Genomic DNA, 12,686 nt, shown 5'->3' on the forward strand with positions numbered 1-12,686 from the left:
GGGACGCATTGTGTGTTACACAGCACAGCTGGGTCAGTCGCATTCGATGTTTGGCTGGTTAGAGCCCTGAGCCTTGGCTGCTGCCCATTTCAACCAGGTTAGAAACAAAAATCACGGAGGAGTCAGAACTGTTCTACCAGTGGGGCCCCAAATTAGGAACTGGTGATCTTCCTTGCAGGTGCCTTCCGATAAAAATGAGCATCATGCCTCGATCACCCTAACCGAGGACAGGCGGCGTTTCACAGCAGTGCCTTTCATTAACAAATTCAATGACCTCCCCCCGGAGCTGCAAGGAAAAGGTGAACACGCACCTGCGTAATTCCGACCTGTGGCAAGTGGTGTTGGGAGGGGTAAGAAGACACCTTATTAGCTAAGTAAGGTCTCAGGTACCAGTCACAGTTAATTTAGGTGACTCCTTCCTGCTTTACTGCTAAATGAAGCAGCCGACAGTGGAATTACCAGTTCAGACAGACTTTTGAGCAGTGTGCTGCATGGCCTACAGCTACTTCCAGGAAGCCTCTTACTTTGTCCTGGCATTTCCCAGCACAGCCTAACTCAAGCAGTTTTTCTGCAGACTCCTCCAAAAAGCAACAGTCCATACCCAGGACACTTTTATTTTTTTTAACAGAGGACATCTTTTATTTAAGATAGCACCATAGTGTACACAGACACTTTACAGATCCCTGGCCTTCACAGCTTACAGTCTAGGAAGATGCAAGAATAGTAAAGGTGTTACCAACTGCTCCGCTCGAGGATTTATATGAAAACTGCCACAGCAAGGAATGTCACTGTTCAGGTTCCTCTTTCTCAGCGCCGCTTTATTACATGGTTGCACGCAGGATAAGCAGGACACACTCTTCAAACCAAAGCTCCTCTCCACACACACATCCCCCCCACCTCCCTCTCTCTTGAAGTGCAACCTGGTGGTTGAGAAACACGTGAACAGCAGCAAACCACCTCCATCCCCCAGCGCACAAAACACTGCTGTCATTCAATTTCTAACTCTCAAAGTGCAGGATTATCATTCGAGACAGCACTTCCTACCCATGCATGGTCACACGTGCTGAGCTTTCTTCTGCTTGGTGCCCAGCGCTTCGAGATCCTTCCAAGTTAATGAGTTAGCACTATTTCTGCTTTATGATCATCTTTCCTTCTGCACACCAGGCTGTTTCTGCACTGATACAAAAAGCTGCCCCAGCAATCTCCCTAGCACCTCCCATCAGGTGGCTTTCCACCTCTGACACTCTGTCAGTGCACATGACATAAAACCAACTTCAGAAATATGTTGTAGCCATTACCAGTAAGTAAAAAAGATGGGAGCTTCTCTAGGAAAGGACTGGCGTACAAGACCAAGACATGCAATTCCAAAAATTTTTCCCAAAAAGGTAAACTCAGACTATAACAGTGCCAGAACTGGGGTGGGAAGCGGCACGCTTGACAAATGGTTGTGTACAGCAGGGCTGAACATGCAGCTGCTGATCCCATCAGATCCCACGGACAAGACTCACATGGTCAGAGCAGAAGGAGAGCGAAAGCTGTGTGCAAACCCAATGAGCAGAAAGCAGAAAGTCCAACTCTCCACAGAAGCTCAGAGGAAATTAAGAGCCACTTCCCCTGCTACACACTGCAGCCTGCCTGGTCGCAGTATGACCACTGATGGCGAGGGCCCTTTGTACACACGGGCAAAGTGAGCAATTGCAGGAAGGGCAACAAGCCCAGAGCTGCAGGAGTGCCACCTACCCCAAAGAAACAGCAGCACTCTTCTGGCAGTCGCGAGAGGCAGCTGGCTGCCAGAACTGACCTCTGAAGAAGTTAGCCTCCTCCTTACCCTAAGCTTCCCCTCTCCCATTTAGCTTAGAGACCAGCAGAGGGCTGAGCTCCAGAAGACAAGGTGTTGAGCGGTGGTGAGTGGAGCAGCAGAGACACTGGGGACACTGGAAAGCCAAGCGCATGCTGTCTAGCTCCTGAGTCGCATGAAATGTGGAGAGAAACCAGCAGGGAACGAAAACTGAAAGGAGATGCTGCAACACAAGCAGGTAAGGATGTTTCTGGAAGAAGGAAACAAAGCGCAAAGTAATCAATAAAAACAGAAGCACAGTTAGTACTGATCCTAAGGCAGAGCAGACAAGTTTGGCCCCGGGCACAATGCAGGTGCTCGCAGTGACCTTTCTGGGAGGGCAGCCAGTGCTGAAGGCGATGTGCACAAATCATTCAGGTTAAGACAGCTCTAAGCAATTACTTCAAACCTGATGTAAGAAGCAGCTTTAGACAATTCTTCCTCTGAACCAAAGCCATACACGAACCCCTCAAAAAAAAAAAAACACCTTTTCCACTCCCTCACAGTTTAGTTTTCACCATCTCCAAGCAGCACGTATGGAAATGCTGCAGTACAGGTCTCCACATGCACAAACACTTACTCATCCTATCCTTTCATATGCAGAGCTTCGCAACAGCTGCACTCCCCTAGCCCAACGTCACAAGGTGCTACAACAGCTTCTGCATTCTTTGCACAGGAAGTGGCGTTGCTCACCAGGGAAGCATGACCATGACTTGCACCACAACTATCCAGCAGATCTTCCAGAAAGGAGCTGCTATCAGCAGACTTTCAAGTCTAAGTTTCTGTTCCGAAACGAGAAAGGCTTAAGGTCCATATAAAAATAGCAATGTAAATATCAGCTACTCATTTCGTTACTTTTTACTAGTATCTAGATATATATCTAAAGTTTATTAGGATCATGTAATTTAGCTTGACTATACTTACAGCCAAATTAATATTCACTTTCAAGCTAAACAGAATGCAAACTCTGAGATTCCCTTAAGCTAGACATTTTAAATGACCAGATCAAAACAATGACCACATTTTACTCTTTTTTTTTTTTTTTTAAAGAAGTTACTCATGCTCTTTAACAGCTTCCTAAACACACGGTTTGCCACTTGAACAAGTAAACGTCCTTGCAACATTTATTTCGGTTTGTGCACACACAAAAAAATAATTTAAAATGCCCCAACAGAGGGCTGTCTAAGAAACACATACTACACCTGACCAAGTAAGAAAGTTTTGTGAACTTCTGACAAAGGCTGGTACCCATTTCCAATATCTATTTCTGTATATTTTAAGAGAGGCAATTTCAACAGTAACTGCGGTATTTTTCCAGATAACGAGAAGCAGTTAAAAGAATACTAAAAACATTTGTACCAATGTGGCAAAGTGTTGAAAAGATCAGTTACGCTAGTAGTCAGTAGTTGGTAGAAAGCATTCAAAAAGGAGAGTCCGCTTGTTTTTCTTGTGCTCTTTGTTTTCTCCTTTTAGGATGTGAAAAACATGTGTTTATGAAACATCACCCTTCGGATTTCAAACTTCCTGCTTATTTCGACTCTTCTGGTTATTGCATCAATCTCTTCCTCAGTTAAGACATTCTGTGAAGAGCAAGGAGCAGTGGAACAGCACAGCCTCTTCATTCAAGTAGCCTACAAGTGCCCTTCTTACAGCTAAATAAGAGAAGTATTTTCCAGCACCTTCCAGGAATTACCACTCCTCTTCTGCTAGTGAGGGGAGGAACTAGGGAAAGTTAATAAATAGGAAAATAAATTATAACCTCCCCCCAAAAGAAAAAAAAACACAACAATTATCTGTTTAGGCTATTAACATCAAACATCGACAGAAACTTTGTCTTCGTTGGGATATAAACATCTAAGAGGTAAAGCATCCGCCACGTTCAGACAGCACATTTAAACAACATAAGAAGAGTTAGCATCACACAAGTGTTAGCTTTTGGAGATGATTCTCTAGATAGGTATCTTGCTCTAGAGTATCATGTCCTGTCTCATGTAGTTCCCTTTAAATGGTTGTAAGATGCTGCCAGGTTACAAACCAAACAAAATTCAGTGCTCTAGTATCCATGGGGCCTTCACAGAACAAATGCTCGCGTAGAGAACCCTCAACAAACACGAGTTCTTTTCAAGTTTCAGTATGAAAAACCGAGATGGTGTAAAATATAACACACTCTCAATCTTTGTTACACAAGGCACATTTAGGCAGTTTTAAATGTGCTAAACATTTTGTTTCCAGTGTTTAAAAGAAATCGTTTACATGAAAAGAGCGTCTGCAGGTGGTCAGTTCAGCCTTCGGTAGGCCACAGGAGCTGCTGTGGAGATGAAAGATGAGGTTACTTTTCTGCTGATCCTATGTTCTTACAAACGTATAAAAACTATGCAGATCAGCCTTGGAAGGGAGATCTATAAAGCAGTCAGCAGAATAATATATTTTTTTGTCAGTTACTTGGTACTTTTGGCTTTTATTTTTCTGCTGATGCCGCTGCCATGGCTGGTTTCACGCCCTCGCGCGTTGACTTCAGCTCCTCCAGTTCTGTGTTTAGTTTGCTGATCACCCACTCCAGGGCGTCTCGACCCTGCCAAGAAAATACTGAAATTTAGGATCAGAACAAACACAACGTCGCTGCTAATGCTTCTATAGTTCTTCCTCTGTCAGACATGAGATTTGTTTTAAAATTAGTTCTGTGCCCTGCGTGGTTCCATACGGGATTGTATTGATTATTTCTCATCTAACTGAAATTTCACTGCAAAGGCATCTGTGCAACCCATAAACAAGAAGTAAATGCAATATTGCTGTGAGCTCGCAGCCGTGCATCTCTGCAAAAAGCCTCACCCAGCATTTATGTTCCCTTGTGGAAGAGGATTGCCATTTTTACTGTTTGCTGCTCCCACCACCCAGAAATACCAGCGAATTTATGAAAGAATCTACACACTGCTTGCAGGTTCCTTAACCAAGATATGTATGGACACTTTTTGAGAAGATCCAGGACAAAGAAAGACAGTCTTCCAAGCTCTCTTTGACGTAGCAGCTGATTGATTTGATCTCTAGCTAGAGTTCAAAGAGATGGCCTTGCACTCACTTTTGTATTCATGCACAGTGACTTTTCAGCATATAAAACAGACTGCTTGGAGAGATAACAGCTGCACCCTGTATATCAAGGGACGGTCTTTCTTCACCCAATTCTCAGAAAGGGTCGGGAGTGCCTCAAAGCCAGGCACTGACAGCCTACGTTTTAGTAAGAGTGGTGGAATCCAGCAAAGCAAGCAGGTCAGAAGTCTTTTGCCTTAAGAAGACACCGCAGCACCTGCACTCCAGTGACCACAAGAGGTGCAACCAGTGGAAAGCATGAACTGGCAGACAGGGGTTCTAGAAGTAAAAGGTTTATCTCAAGACTCATTAAGTTCAGAGAAGGGCCAGCACTGGTTCCCTTCAGGTTTTTCATTCTACAGGGACTCACAGAATAAACACAAAGTCTTTAAACAGAGAAAAGTCACCCACTTAAGGGTGAAAAGCCAGCCACACAACAGAGCATTCAGCCTTTGGCCAGAGCTCAAGCAAGGGGGATTTGTCTGTACCCTGACCTACCTCAAGAGCTAACAGCTTCAAGTTCTCTTATTATATGATACGCCTTTAAAAAAAAATAAACAAAATTGAAAAAGGAATTATTTCTACTGTCCCATTTAAGCATGGGCTGCTGGAAAAATTCCTTAGAAGAGCACAAGCATGGTTTAATTTCTAAGTTTCTCCACTTGCATCGTGCTTCAGCGGGTGATTACTTCCACCACATCTACGTCCTGTGTGAGACCAGGGAACGCCAGCAAAGCGTGTGTAAAAGCACACGAGCTGACGAGAGCAGGCTACTGCACAGCAACGCGGTGTAACTGGCCATGAATTAGCTGAGCAGAGTGCTCGATCAGGAACAAAGTGGGGGGAGAGGGAGGGAATCATCTTTCAGCGAGCGTGCACTGGGTATTTACAAGTCAGGTTAAAATGTCCTCTCCTGGGTGACACACAGGAACGGAGAACTGAGTAAGACAGCAGTGCCTTCTACGTTTTATTTATGTAATCACACAGAGGGAGCTGCTCAGAAAGTCAAACACCTCTGATGCAGAAAAATGCTCAGTAGAAAGATAGAGATTCTTTCAGGCCCTGACTACGAAACAACCAGGTCACAGCATTTTAGTTAATATAATCTACTTGTTGAGGAGACAAAACAGCAAGTGTAACATTCAACTCGTGTGCTAAAACATTTCCTGCAGCTTTAACAGCTACGGAGGTCTGCACATTTTTCCTTAGACCTGCATACGCTGTTTGCTATAATTTGCAGCTAAGAATAAACCCGTGGTGCTGGCAAGGAAGGTCTCAGGAGTATTCTGCATGGGAAATTAAGTTACAAAATGTAACAAGGTGTAAAACCTCCGAGTATTGCAGAGCTACCCGTTTTGAGAAAAAATCTGACAGAGGATTGGTCTATAAAGTTTTACGGTGCACAACAATTTCTGTAGTAACTGATGAAGCAAGCACATTCATAACCAGGCATGCAGGGTACATTAGTCTTCGTTGCACGTGTTAGCAGCGTGATGGGTTCAGTAGACCACACACCACATATGAAGGTTTGTTGGTATAGCTGAAGTGGTTGATAAATGCTGAGCCTGCGTAGTTGACAGTTTTCTAGAGAAACAGCCAGAAAAGCTTAGTGGAATGAGAACATAGAAGCAAACACTCGTTACATACACTGACCTCGAAGTAAGCAGTGTACAAAGACCCTGCACTCTTAACAGACAGAAGCAGCACGATGGGCTATTTTTTAAAATTTAGTCTTGTCAGTGGAAGTGTGAGCTAATACAGGAATGACAGAGACAGGCTACACTGGCTAGCAGGAGGAAAACCACCCACAGAGGCAGAGGCAACTGCACTCGGTTCTCTCAGCCTTGAAGTCAGACTTTGTCACAGTTGATAGCTTAAGGGACACACCACTACCAAAAAGAATATAACTACAGACTGAGTGAAAAACACCAAGAGAGTTCAAACTTTGTACAGATTTCCACAGAGGCTGACAGAGGGGCAACAATACTCCTCAGGCATAAGAAAAGCAAAATACAATTGCACCATGCAAAAGATTATCCTTCTTAGGCAATCTGTTTTAAGAAACCCATTTTATATCCTAGGAGTACGATTCTGATTTGTTTTTATTGTGCCAATTTCATTAAACAATGTGCTAATAATTCCTTCGGGCACCTGTGCTACACACTGGAATCACCAAACTAGGACCAGAGCAAACACGTGATAGAGGGGCTCGTTCCCCTGCCCAGGTGTTTGCAGTCATCATTCCACTTCCATACCACAAGCAATAACGTGGCACAAGACAGAGCTGCAGCAGGTTGATGGTTCAGTGACACGAGCACGGGCTAACTGATCCCGTCCAGGTGTGACCGACTCTCTACAGCTGCAGCATAATGAAAATTTGCCATTCCTGTATGTAACGCGTACCAAACACACGTGCAGGTTAATTAATGGAATCCACGTCACAACAATCCATGCACACGTCTGCCAGAAAGCTGAGATGCTGCACCAAGAAGAAGAAGGCTGGCATTACCACTAGTTAGTGCACACTGCAGGTGTGGAGAACTGCTAGCTTAGAGCGCTTTCAGAATTTTGAATTATCCACTCAATAGCATCCCACCCCTGGAGTAACACAGAAAACATCGACAACATCGGGCAAAAGGTTTTTCCATTGTAAGTGCAATAACAAAGCATAATCTGCCACCTCTACCTCAGAGAAAAACCTCAATACTTATTTCTTCAGAAACAATGCGTATTTCAGCAGCTGTCATGAAGTTTAAGAAGGGTGCTAGGAACCCAGAAGGGTAGCACGGCATGCCAGAAGAGCTAGTAATAGCAGAATAGGTTACTGGGTAGCAAAGAAAAGGGCTTCGAGTATAAATTCCTGCCAAGTTCACTATCAGTAAAGAAACTCTTCAGGGAAACAGACAGAACAAGATGATATTTTTCCTCTGTAAGAATATTGTGAGACAGTGCGTTATTTGAAAGAGGCAGAATAGAAGAACAGCTTTTAAAAAAATAATTGAGCTTTCACACGGCAGCAAATGAATCGGTACCAAGAAATATTCCCACACTTTCTCTGAGTTCAGTGGAGCCATGCAAATGTGACAGATGCCACAAGAGGAAATCAGCTGGCACTTCTAGGCGTGCCCAGTTGTTGTGGTCACTCCAGCAAGTCAGTGCTTTGCTATCTCTGAGTCAGGCTGAGGTTTTGTTGTGAGCCAGAGTCCAGACTACTGTTGTAAAATCAAAATAAATGCCCAGCATAGACTTTTAAATGGAAGCTGGATCAAAAGTGAATTGGAATCTATCTGAAACACATTCCATTTATGACCTTCTGATCAACACAGAGAGCACTCACCTAGGTAACGTTACTCTTCAGTGTCTAAAAACTATCCATCGCTCCTTCTTCATTCCCCCATTTTAAGCTGCCTTCCTCTCATTTTTGGAGAAGCACAAAGACTGGAGGCAAAGGAGACTTTCTCCTTCTCTAATATGTTGGTCAATATCTCCTACTAAGTCAGGTTACTCTGTCTCCATCAAGCAACATCTCTCACAGGGACAAAGGGGCTGTCTCTCTGGCCCAGAAGAAGTTACCTGGGCCAAATTCCCAGTGTGCAGAACCTCCCCAGCAATGCAGAGCACAAGCTCACATTTCAGCTGCACTCATTCTGCTGCTAGGCAGTGATGTCAATGCTTCTCCATCAACTCCACTTCTTCCCCACCTTCCCCAAAGAAGTGTAGGACAAAGTGTCCAGGAACAAGCACTCTGGAAACTCTGTCTGTGCTGGAGTTCATCTCTATGGCTGCAAGCCAAAAAGAAAAAGCGAGCACAAGACAGAGGAGTGGGTGTAGTGTTACCTACAAAGGCCAGCATAGTTTCCTCTCTTCAGAGAATATGCCTCTGCTGACATGACACTACTTTCAGCCAAAGGCAAGGAGACAGCTCAATAATGGATAGGAGCTATGCAAAGAGGCACAGAAAATATGCTGGCGTTAACTGCTAAATCCAGATTATAAAGGCTGAAAAGGAAGTAACCTACTAGCACTAACTCCTGTAAATACATGGCTGGTGTTTAAAAAGGTACTTTGAAAAAAGAAAAAAAAAAAAAGCACTAATTAAGCACTAATCATATGTTTCTGGTATGCGTTGCTGTAGCATACACATGGAGGTTGGTTTGTTCCGATGTGCAATTCCAGCTGAAAACCAGATACGTAATAGTGAAACCTTTTCATATATTGGTAAATTATATTCTACTTCCTGAGGTCCTACAAAAAGTCAATTGTAATTCTGTGCACAAAGTTTAGAGAAATTGAATATAGCACTCAGCACACACGCTTGACAATTCGGATTTCAACAGTAAGAAAGGTGTTTGTGGGGTGAGAGAGGGAGAAAACAGAATAAAGGATACGCACCTTTCTGGCGTTAGAAGATATTGTGTTTGCCATTAAGCTTTCCAAATAACTGCTCAAGCTAATGCCTTTGACGGTAATAATTGCTTCTTGCGTTAGCACAGTTCTGTAAGAGAATAAAGAGAAGTTAATACTTAAACTGAATTTGACTAACCTACTGTCTCCTGTACATAAAAAAGCACACAACAGCCTTACTTACTTTTCAGGGTTCTCAGGATGAGGCGTGTAAACCAGTCTCTCATCAACAGACACCAAGTTTGTGAGAGTAATCTTAAAGAGAAAGAAAGACCTGAAATTCTCACTTCCAACTTTTTTTGCGTTATCGACAGCACCACTCAATAGCAGAGCAGTCATTTTAATGTCAGAGACAAAACAGCATACACAGAATATGAAACCCAGAACACAGTCAATAAAAATACCTATACAGGGTGATGCATCTTGTCCTATCCTAGATCTAATTATAACCATCTAAGTTCCTATTCACAGTAAGCTGCACAAGCAGTTTTCCGTTTGTTTTCTGTTAATGTTGTTGAGCCACATCAGATTTAGGTAATGCGATTCAGAGAGGCTCTTTAAGATCAAGACCACTGTAACACTATTCTGAGGGTAAAGAAAATTAATATTCAGGAAAGAAAATGCCTCTTGTACAGAGACCAGGCTCTCCTACAAATAACTCTACATCACATCTGATAAGTACAAGTTCCCTTCAAAAATTAGGGAAATGCTTCGTTTATACTTGTGGAAAAAAGGCATTTCAAAGTAAAATATTTGTTGTTAATAGACTTTAATGTGTTTAACATTACCCTGCTGTCACGTGCATTCTGAGAAATAATTTTATTAAAAACACAATCGTATAAGCTTGTTCCCAAAGTATTTGTGAAGAAGAAGAAGAAAAAAGAGCCAACTAATACACGTCCCTCCTTCTAATGAAAGATGTAAACACATTTCCAAATGTTAAGAGACGAAACGTCTAATCTCCAGAACTACTAATCAGAAACTTCTTAAGCTATCACTCACATTAGTTGAGCAAAGCTCCATCTTTTTTTCTACTGGATCTACCACAGAATGTTCTTCAATGTAAGTCAGAGTTCTGCTTGTTCCTAAAATCTGAAAGTGAAGAAAGACAACGATAAAGAATAAAGTTTAGTACTAAAAACAAACAAACAACAAAAAAGAAAGCATAAATCCCAAATGAATACACCTCTCAGATACCCAGACACTGTGATCAGTGGTAAGATTACATGGCGGTAATTTGCATCAGTCATACAGAATGACACAGACCAGTCTAGAAAGCATGTACAGATGTAAAAAACACTGTGGGCATATTAAAGCCTACAACGTATTATAGCTACAAACTGTGCTGATTACAGCTTGCATGATATTTGTGGATGACGCTTCCTATCAATCAAGCTTTTACTTTGAATTCAGCCCCAGTTCACCTGATGACATAAATGCATCACACCCCCTAATAAAGCATTAAGCCTGGAAAATCATACCGCTTTCACAATGCTCGGCAATCCCCACTCTGTGCTGAGCAGGCGGTGACTGTGCAACCTCCCCTGGTTGTCAAGGCTCCTGTCGAGGACATCTACTCCTACCACGCATGGATTCATCGGGTTGGGGTACTTCCTCATCGCAGCTTTGATCACCGTGTCCCAGGGGTGCCTGGAAAAAGAAGAAAAGACATTTGTAACTATTTTGCGTTTAATTGCAAGTATTCAAGCAACTAGTCTGCTTGAGCTTTCCACAACATGGCACGTGCTGTACAACTTCCTAGCTCCCACATCAAATATTCCTTCAGGATTCAGTGATGCTTGGAAAGGCCGTGAGAAAGCATTGGTACACAAGCAGGAAAACAACGTATATTCCTATCTTCAGAGCGAAGAAAAGAATTATTAACCCATGACTAACAGAAATAAGGGCAAGGGGCAGCAGGCAAGCTGCTACGTGTGCCATTCCAATTAGCTATACAAAAAAAAAAAGGGTGACTGACCACAGAGGCTGTTGAATCTCCACCTATTCAGAACTCAGCTGGAAAAGAAACCTGACCCAGTATTTGAGTTAGCCCAGCTCAGAGGGGGAAGCTGGACTAGATGTCCCCACAAGCCCACTCCAACCCGAATGCTTTTGTAATGTTACCCACACCAAACAAACAAGAACTACATTTTTACCTTCTGTTTCCTCCTAGAGTAAAAACCAAAAAAAAACAAAGTGAAGTTTACTTCATTTTTTTTAAAGTAATCAGGAAGTTCAAAATAGAGAAATGGATTTTCGGAAACCACCTCAACCCTGCTGCCTTAAGTCGGCGCCTTTCCTGCTGGTTTTGGCAGCCTGGTAGCACAAGGTACGGCTGTGGATACCCTTCTCAGTACAGAACTGTTCTGGTGAAAGATGTTTTGAAAAGTTTTGTTTGTGAAAAGTGTTTTGAGGTCATTAAGCTTTGATAACCTCCAGCTATGTAGACCCGAGCAGCCCCACCACCGGAGGACAGCCTGTCCACAGGCTGTGGGACTTCATGTACCCTTGTACCAAGGCTAGGGCCCCAGCAGGGGCAGGATACACCAAGGACTTGATCCAACAGGGAGATTTTGTTCCTGAAGACCCGTTTCTGTATGCGGGGTACCTGGCAGACCTGCAGCCTTTGAAGGCACCCCCACAAACCCGCTGTGGGTGCCCAACTCCAGGGGGTTACAGGTGCCAGCAGCTGCACTTGTGGCCCTAAAAGGATTTGATTTTTCGGCTCGCTACTTTTTGGTCTTAAAGCCGGTGCAGAAGGGCGAGAAGCAGCAGGATGGGGCAAAACCCAGTTAATATTTTGGGGCAGGGGGCAGGAGAAGGCTGCTCGCCCTCACATCCCACAGCCTGGGGGGTGCTGCAGGACCCCTCCCTGCTGCCTGCAGCGCCCACGCGAGCACAGCAGCAGCAGATAGAGGAGCTGATAAGGTCAGGGAGCCCACAGCAGCCCCGGGGGGGGGTTTCGGGGCCGCGATGCGACACGGCTCGGCACCTCGCAGCCCTGCCCTACCCGCACAGCACCACTGCGCGATGCGGGGGGGGGGGGGGGGGGCAGCGTTAAACTGCCGAACCAAACGCCAAACACCGGCTGCAGCCCACACCAGCAGCCCTGCCGAGCCCCCTCACACCCCGTCCCACCTCCCCCTGCCCGCTGTTAGCGCCCAGAGCCCCCCGGCCGGCCACAGCCAGCCCGGCGGAACCAACACCCGCCCGCCCGCGCGGCTTTGGGCGCTCACCCGAAGACGTGCTCCGAGCTCCAGATTTTCATGGCCGGAGCGATTTCGGGCGCGGGCGGGCGCAGGGCAGCGCGCGCCGGCACCCAGCAGCCGGCGAGGGGGCGGGGCGGGTGACGTCACCCCCC

At 44.7% G+C, this 12,686-nt stretch overlaps 1 protein-coding gene across 4 annotated transcripts; it reads right to left on the minus strand.

The window, feature by feature from the left end:
- Positions 1-641: 641 nt before the first annotated feature.
- Positions 642-12,657, minus strand: PRELID3A (PRELI domain containing 3A; the record flags this gene model as incomplete). Of its 4 annotated transcripts, none has more annotated exons than XM_084282773.1 (7): positions 12,562-12,657; positions 10,807-10,975; positions 10,328-10,417; positions 9,510-9,580; positions 9,314-9,416; positions 4,287-4,409; positions 642-4,145 (listed from the first exon to the last, which is right to left on the minus strand). In XM_084282773.1, exons 1-6 carry the CDS (start codon positions 12,591-12,593, stop codon positions 4,296-4,298), a joined length of 579 nt encoding a protein of 192 aa, XP_084138899.1. In that variant the 5' UTR covers positions 12,594-12,657. The 4 variants fall into 4 exon arrangements, with proteins under 4 accessions (XP_084138899.1, XP_084138898.1, XP_084138897.1 ...); XM_084282772.1 differs by having other exon boundaries at positions 4,280-4,409; XM_084282771.1 differs by having other exon boundaries at positions 642-4,409.
- Between the last annotated feature and the right edge of the window lie 29 nt (positions 12,658-12,686).

The sequence above is a fragment of the Netta rufina genome (assembly GCF_964035555.1).
Source record: "Netta rufina genome assembly, chromosome: 2".
Taxonomy (NCBI): Eukaryota; Metazoa; Chordata; class Aves; order Anseriformes; family Anatidae; genus Netta; species Netta rufina.